We start from the raw sequence: 8,091 nt of genomic DNA on the forward strand, positions 1-8,091 counted from the left end.
CAGATTTTGCTCTCGCGGTTGAGCACAGACGGTGGGGGGGAGGGGGGAGAGCCTGACGCTGGGGCATGCGCAGTATCGACCAATGGGAAGAGGGGAATTACTTCCGGTAGCTGTTTAAGCGGTGCAGACGGAAGCGCACAGGCGCAGTGATTGTTGGTCACCGTTTGGGAGGAAGGAGAATTCCTGAGGAGAAGGAGGGCCTGGAGGGAGACGTGCGAGTGCCGAAGCGGAACGGACGGAGCCTGCCTCCTGAGCCGCGAAGTGCCGAGCCTCGCTCTCTCTGGACTCCCTGTGATTCAGGCTGTGTGGTAAGGCGCGTCGTTTGGTGTCTGTGTTAGTCCCCTGGTGTACGTGAGGCGGTGAAATGTCCGTGTAACGACATGGGAGGCAACGTGAGCGCTGGCTGGGCTGCCTGCGGGGGTTCCTGGGGTGACACGAGTGAGTGCGAGGCCGAGGGGGCCGCCCCCCGCGCGTGGGTGAAGGCGGAGGTGATCAGCTACACGCACACACGCGGGAAGCTGCTCCTGACGTTGTCGTGTGCGCCGTCATTGTCTGGAAAGGTGTAGTGTTTATGTGGGGTTAAGAGTCCGGAGAGCCGCTAGGCGAAGGGGGGGGATCAGGGGGTGACTGGAGAGACGGGGGGCACCGGAAACGGGCCGGGGGGTGGGGGGGCGGCGGCGGCGAGCGCCGGGGGGGCCGGGGCCGGGGCCGCGGTGGGGGGACGGGAGGCCGGCGGCGCCGCGTGGCTCTTTGTTGTGCGGCGCTGCCCTGTGCGCTGCCGTGTCTGCTGACCGGCCGCCCGACGCCGGCGGCCTCCCGGCGTTTCACGCCGCCCCGTGGGCGGCCTCCGGGCTTGGGCGCCGCGGGCCTGCGTGCGGCCGGGTGGTGGCGGGGCCGGCGCGCGAGGCCACAAAGGGGTGCGGGCAGGGGCGGCGGGCCGGGGCCCGGGCGGGGGGGAGGGGGACGGGCGGGGGGGAGGGGGACGGGGGGGCGGGGGGCGGGGGGGCGGACGCGAGGGCTGCTTGCTTTAAACACAAACACACACACAAAAAGGTGTTTGTGGCTCTCGTGTCGAGTCACTTTCTCCAAGGGAAGGACCCCTGACCGCCGCGGTATCCTCAGTCAAGGAGCAGAACTACCTTCGGGATTTCTGGCACTGAAATTTGTACCGTCCGCCCTGCCCTTGTCTGGCGGAACCAGAGCCCCCGCGCCGCTGCTCTGGCACCAGTTTCCAAAGGAATGATAACATTCCACCGGTTGAAATGAAACAAACGAGTAAAAGTAAAATAAAAAAAAAAAAATACTCCCCTCGAAACAACAAGAGCAACAGCAAAAGGACGCAACGAACCAGAAAACCAAGGACTGTGCTCTAGACGTGAATAGGCAGTTGAGGTTTTTCTACTATGTCGGAGAATTTCTTAAATTGCGCATCCACACATTTTATTTACCACCTTTGACAAATCATCTTAGAATGTATTGATGTGGTACCACCTGCACAGCTCGAGGCAAACTGACCGTATACGTTGATTTGCTGCAGACAGCCCTTTGTCCCATTTTATGCCTGATTGTTCCGGCATAATTAGTGTTGTTTCCTTTTCACTCTCAAAAATATCCCCGAGTACAAATTACAGGATTGTACTCTCTATAAGCCATGTTACCTAGAAAGCTGAGTTTCTAGTTGTCAACAATATGCGATAATCTATTGCTTTATCTACTTATTGACCTTATGGTTGGAAAAAAAAAAATTCCGGTCTCTCTCGTTTCTTCAGTTCTTCCTATCGAAAAAAAATATTACTCTCAAATTTGAATAAAATACAAGAATGTAAGCATTAAAAATTAGCTACTTTCAAATATATGGTGATGAAAGGAGAACTGACTCTGGGTGGTGAACACACAATGGGATTTATAGACGATGTAATACAGAATTGTACACCTGAAATCTATGTAAATTTACTAACAATTGTCACCCCAATAAATTTAATTAAAAAAGAAAAAAAAATTAGCTACTTAGCAATGAATTGTTGGATATAGATGTTATTCAATTGCTTCTGTCTGTGAAATCAGTTGCCGTATTTACTGGATTTTTCTTTCCTCTCCAGCCCCTGCCTCAATTGAGAAGCCAAGCAAGAAAATTGACTTAACGTGATTAAATCTAACACATTGTTTGGCTTTGAAACAGAAGCCAAGGTATCCTGCCAAGAAGCCCCTTGGGGACTTTGAGCTGATCAGTCAATTCCGGGGCTAGTCAGGTAGGCCTTTCTTTTGGAAACGTTTTTCTTTTCTTTTTTTCTCCCGCCCCTGGACAGGCTCCAGCAAGTTATAGTAAAGGAAACTGGAGTACTTGGTAAATGTACTTCTGACCTCTGTTGAGTCATTGAACTGGCTTCATTAGGAGTTGAAAGCCTCAACCAGGTCAAGAGATGATGGAACACGAGGTGGGCTTGTAACAGCTGCCCAGTCTTTCCCTGGAATCTAGTAGGTCAATTACCAAACTTATAACAAAAAAAGAAGCAACATTTTAATCACATGTAATACCTTTTAATTACAATCATGCTAGTATGCCCGCTAACTTTTACATACTTCACAAATGCAAAAAAAAATGTTTAGGGTGGCAGTGAAATTGTACTTAAATATCTTAGAATTGCCTTTTTCACCTCTGTTTTATAGTAAATATGTCACAGGGACTTGTGCCTGAAAATTATGGTTAGAGCATGGGTAGTTGTCCCCGACTTTTAGCTATATCCACAAGTATGAAATAAGCTGAGAATTTGGTAGCTGTAAGCATATCATGTCAAAATCCACAATGAAACCCAATAATTATGGTTAATACCATTGTACATGCCAAAGATCTGTTTCTACTTCCCCTGAATATTAATTATGTAACCTCATGTCCCAAATATAACAATTATATTTCCCCCAAATTACCCTTTATTCCTTAGGAAGTTTCCTTATCAAATTCTCCTTCTGTTATTTCAATTATTTTATTTTGAACAGTAAATTATTATTTGGAGAAGACAGATTTGCCTGTAGCATCATTGGATGCTTTTGGACAACTGGTTTTTAAGAGGCAAAGAAAGTTATCCCAATTTAATAATTAACCTTGGGACTTTGATTTCAATATTGTAAGTGAATCATGTTGCCAAAAAACAAATCTTTTAAAAATAATTTTTAAAGCAGTGCTCTATTTTCATTGTAGAAATCACAAATACCCTCTTAAATAACAAGTAAAGACATTTTTACTATTAGGTGAATGGATACTGTGGTTGGGAATTAGAATTTCAGTGACAGTACTGGAAGTTCTATATCTCAAATAACAGAAGGGATAGTGTGAAAAACAGCATCAGAGGACTGCGCTGTGTTGATGGCAGAACCTTTCCTGCCAAAGGTGGAAGTGAAGCATTTGAAAAACATAACACCTGTGTATACTTAGTACATTCCAGGCATTATTACTGTAAGCACTTCACACCTTTTAACTCAATTACTTTCCTAACAACCCAATGTGGTAGGTACTGTATATTTGATACATGATGAAACTGAGGAGAGAACCATTAAATAACTTGTCAAACATCGTTAATCTAGGAAATACTAGACCTGAGGTTTGAACCCAGACTGTCTCGCTCCTGATTCATTATGGAAAAAGGCAATATTTCTAATGAATATACTACTTTACCTAAAATGTGATTTTTACATATGTATAGAAATCATTATGTATACATAATATATATATAATGATGTGCATATACGTGCATAAATCGTGTCTACATACCCAAATGTGTATATATTCAAGTTGATAAAAAAAATTATTTTTGTAATCTTCCCATTGGGCACATGACAAATCACCTAATTTTCAAGTTCACCTCATCTTAATCATGTAATTTAATTAATGGTAGTGGTTAAGGGTGCGTGTTCTGGAGCCCCTGCCTGGATTTACATTCTCTACCGCTTACTAGCCATGGATCTTCAGTGGGTCACTTAATGTCTCTGTGCCTCACGTTTCCCACGTGCAAGACCAAGACAATGCCAGTACTCGTCTTACGTGTCTGCAGGGAGGCATGTGTGAGATAACGCATGGAAGTATTGGTGCCTGAGTGCTAAGTATTCAGCGAATGTTGCCAGTTATTACTGCTGAATCTATGTAGCTACAGAAACGATAGGATTTTGTTAGGAACCTAAATGGACCTTTAAAAAACTAGAATGATTGAACTGGAACAAACAACAATTATACGCATTCACTCTGATACTTCCCTGCAGATTCTGTATTATTTGCCTTTTGATGTATATAGTAGAGTATATTAAAAATATGCTTGCTTTATCTCCTGTCCGAGATTTCCCAAATTGGGCTGGTCTGCACTGTAAATTTTAGTCTCACAAATATCTTTTGGTATCAGACACTACAGGTTAAGAACCACTCATACGTTGGAGCTGTTGTATTTGAAAATTGTGAACAGTGCTACGCATATTTGTTTTTTCTTGGTGTGTTTTATACTCCAAACACTAAAGAAAATGTGCTCATCTTTATGCTTTATCTCCCTTTCTTCTGCTTCCCCAACACATGGGATTTAATATACCAGGAGACAGTGCATAAGATGAATTATGTTGTGGAAAATATGTTTATTTGCAAAGAAAAAAATGGCAGTGTCCTAGCCGTGTAAAACCATTGTCATAGAAATTTTAATATATAATGTTTCTTAAAAATCATACAGGGATCAGGTGTTACTGTACTTAACGAGAGTAGCCTAGATATTACTTAAAGTGTGTAAGTTATTACACTTTCTTTAGGCAATTTACCTTTTATATTTTTCGATTAGAATTCTTCATGACCCTCTCAGTTACAGACCCTTCAAGCTACCACTGCTTATCATTACAGTTTAACTCTTTGCTGTTATAATGTCATGTTAAAAATAGAAAACAGTATTTCTAGGGCTAGACATTGCTGCTCTGGGAGCTTTAAGCCAGACAAATTTAAATACAAACTTAAAACATTCTTGTTTTGACCAGTCCAGGTACCCGCCCTCTGCTGCTGTCTCACCCTGAGCCATCTGCAAGCTCCTAATTGTTGCTCCCGGTTCTTTCAGGTTTGTGTGGAGGGGGACATCTCAACATGGACAAACTCAGCAATGAAAGTGAAGCAATACCTGAGAACCAAGTAAAGATGGAAAACCAAGAACAGCCACAGGATGCGGGAAAGCCAGAAATGGCTTGTACTCTGGAAGACAAGGAGAAGTTAGAAAAGGAGGAAAAGATAGAAAACAAGGGAAAGGCAGAAGATGAGGGAATACTTAATGATAAGGATAAGCCAGAGGAGGGAGAACCAAAAGAAGAGGGAGAGCCAGAGAGCGAGGGAAAACCAGAGGGCGAGGGGAAGCTGGAGAGCCAGGGAAAACCAAAAGAAGAAGGAAATCCAGAGAATGAGGGAGAACCAGAGAATGAGGGAAAGCCAAAAGAGGAAGAACAACCAGCCAGTGAACCAAGGGCTGCAGTGAAGCGCCCAGCTGGGGATGATATACCCAAGAAAGCTAAAAGAAAAACCAACAAGGGGCTGGCTCAGTGCCTCAAGGAATACAAGGAGGCCATACATGATATGCATTTGAGCAATGAGGAGATGATAAGAGAATTTGATGAGATGGCTAGGGTAGAAGATGAGGTGAAGAAAACCAGACAGAAATTGGGGGGGTTTATGTGGATGCAAAAAAGCTTACAGGATCCCTTCCACCCAAGGGGCCCAAGGGAGCTCAGGGGTGGCTGCAGGGCCCCACAAAGGGGCTTTGAAGACATTCCTTTTGTGTAGTGTCCCCCAGGCATTTGCCAGGCCCTGAGCTGTAACCTTAGGCTAATGTTTTGCTTTAGGGTCACTTTCATTATCCAGCTGCAGCCCTCTTTCAGCAGCAGATTTTCATTTATTGCATGGAAAAATGTCTACGGTGCATTGTAAAACTAAAAAATAAAAGATTGCAAAACCATATATATGGCATTAGTCCATTTTTGTAAAGCTGCAAAAATATTTACCTTGTGATCTATGTACAGAAAAAACAAAGCTGTGTCGACTAAAAGATTAACTGGTTGAAAAAAATTGTTTTAATTTTGTATTGTCTCTTAGAGTATACACATCTTACCTACAGAATTCTAATTTGTCATTTGATCTGATTTTCACATTAATGCCTTGATAATAACAATGTCTCATCTGAGTAGGAGATGAGTCACTAGACATGAGAGAGGTGACCGTGTAGGAGTGTTGGGTCCTGGCTTACTGTCACCCCTTTGCAGCAGCAGTATACCCTTTTTATTTTTATTTATTTATACTTTTAATTTTGTATTAGTTTCAGGTGTACAAAACAACGTGATAGACGTTTACATCCCTCACAGGGATAACTTTCCCAGTCACCCTCTGTATCATTCTTTTCTAAATGTTGGAGAATGCACATTCCCTAAAAAGAATGAATGATTACTGTTATAGTTATTAGAACAGGTTATTATATCTTAACCTTAATACTTTTCATGTACTTAGACCTGACTTTTTGTTATTACGACTGCTAATTATAGTACTAATTATAATGCTTTTCCTTAAATGAGGAGGATTTTATTTTAAAACTGGCATGTGAAATCAAACATGATTTTCATTAAATTCTGCAAATTTGGATCTGGAAGTCAAAGACAAACACATTTTTTGCCCTTTAATTTTACATTAAGCACTCAAGATATTTTTGACTCTTCTGCAGTCCTAAATTTGCAGAATTGAATGACATTCACAAATCCCCTACTGTCTGAGATAATGAATTTTTTCCTCTGGAAGTATATATACACATGTCTTTTTTTTTTCCAAGGTGCTGGGTAAATTTTTATTGAACCTTTTAGTTTACAACATGAGGTAAAAGGAAAATGAGTTCTCCTTAACCAGTATTTTACACAACAGTAGTAAAATATTTTAAACTTCAGGGATTTATAACGGATTACATTTTTTAAAAGTTGGGGTTCAAGTAAACAAGTTCTAACTCAACTCCTTGAATCTTTCAGTTGACTTTTCCCTTACAATAGTAACCAGGTGTAATTATTTACATAAGCTTCTTCAAGGCCATTGCTGATGTCTTTAAATCTGAAGAATTGCTATTTCAATCAATATCCACTGATTCCACTTCATAAATGAGTTTTGCATTTGGTGGAATTTTGGCATCAGGCTGTCCTTTCTTTACATAAACCCATTCTGATTCAATCTCTAGTCGAGCCTTTTCTCCTTTACTCCTTGTCAAGAGTGCTTCATCCCATCCTCTGATAACTTTGCCTATTCCAACTTTAAAACTTAAAGGCTTGGCATTTTTCTTCTTTGAACTCGTTTGAATATTGGTATCAAAAACAGTTCCATCCTGTAGTGTTCCTGTATACCAGCAGTGAACAACATCTCCCTTTTTGGAGTAGTTGGTGTTACCCCCTTTTTTAAGAACAGGTTTTGTGTATTTTGGTGGACCCTCATCCAGAGTCTCTTCAGTCTTGGTTTCTTTGGGTTTATCTTCATCAAGCTTCACATTTTTCACCTGCTGGGACACTTTATACTTTCAGTACCTTTGAAACGCTTACTTTCAAAAAGATGGTTATAGGCTGTAACCAAATGGTCTTTGTTAGCTGTCTTGGCCACATTTTTAATGTTTCCTAGTAACTTATGTTCTGCACGAAACGAATCTGAACTGTGGTCCTGTAGAAACTTGATAATGTCCTTCTTGGGTAGCTGTTCGCTGCGCAGCTGCTCCACGGTCCAGGCCCGCTGTGGAACGGCAGCCACCATCTTCCCCCGCTGCCTCTGCTTTATATACACGTCTTTATGCTTGCTAGGATTTTATTTTAGAAAGATTAATATCACTTAAAAGACTAGTGGATTTTAGGTTCATAAACATTTATTTCCTGGACTTTCTCTAAAAGCTCTTCCTGTTAACTCCAAAATTGACTTTTGTACTAAATGGTAACACACTCCCCTCCCACTCCCTGGAAATTAAATGTCTCAGCTTCACATTAAAATAAGGAGAGGCCCCTAGGAGATTAACCTGAATTCACTGAGACATCTCTAGAGTGAACAAAAATAGACTAGTCTTTACAGACAAATGA

The 8,091-nt window shown here is 41.9% G+C and overlaps 1 protein-coding gene and 1 pseudogene across 5 annotated transcripts; one reads left to right on the forward strand and one right to left on the reverse strand.

Annotated features, from left to right (window-relative positions):
• Positions 1-81: 81 nt before the first annotated feature.
• LOC308491621 (uncharacterized protein) lies at positions 82-6,063 on the forward strand. Of its 4 annotated transcripts, none has more exons than XR_013992384.1 (3): positions 82-308; positions 2,100-2,249; positions 5,076-6,063. XR_013992384.1 is itself a non-coding variant. In XM_081035484.1 (3 exons), the coding sequence occupies exon 3, from the start codon at positions 5,102-5,104 to the stop codon at positions 5,786-5,788; it is 687 nt and encodes a 228-aa protein (XP_080891610.1). In that variant the 5' UTR covers positions 180-308; positions 2,180-2,249; positions 5,076-5,101; the 3' UTR covers positions 5,789-6,057. The 4 variants fall into 4 exon arrangements, 2 of the variants coding, with proteins under 2 accessions (XP_080891610.1, XP_080891609.1); XM_081035484.1 differs by having other exon boundaries at positions 180-308; positions 2,180-2,249; positions 5,076-6,057; XR_013992385.1 differs by having other exon boundaries at positions 294-560; positions 5,076-5,963.
• A 1,043-nt stretch (positions 6,064-7,106) lies between these two features.
• Positions 7,107-7,783, reverse strand: LOC308491513 (peptidyl-prolyl cis-trans isomerase FKBP3-like; annotated as a pseudogene). Its single transcript has one exon. The product of its transcript is annotated as a peptidyl-prolyl cis-trans isomerase FKBP3-like (transcript).
• Between the last annotated feature and the right edge of the window lie 308 nt (positions 7,784-8,091).

This window comes from Rhinolophus hipposideros, assembly GCF_964194185.1.
Source record: "Rhinolophus hipposideros genome assembly, chromosome: 23".
Lineage (NCBI taxonomy): Eukaryota > Metazoa > Chordata > Mammalia > Chiroptera > Rhinolophidae > Rhinolophus > Rhinolophus hipposideros.

Excerpts from the sequence above, each read along its gene's own strand:
- LOC308491621 (XM_081035484.1), top strand. The coding sequence starts at position 5,102 with ATGGACAAACTCAGCAATGAAAGTGAAGCAATACCTGAGAACCAAGTA.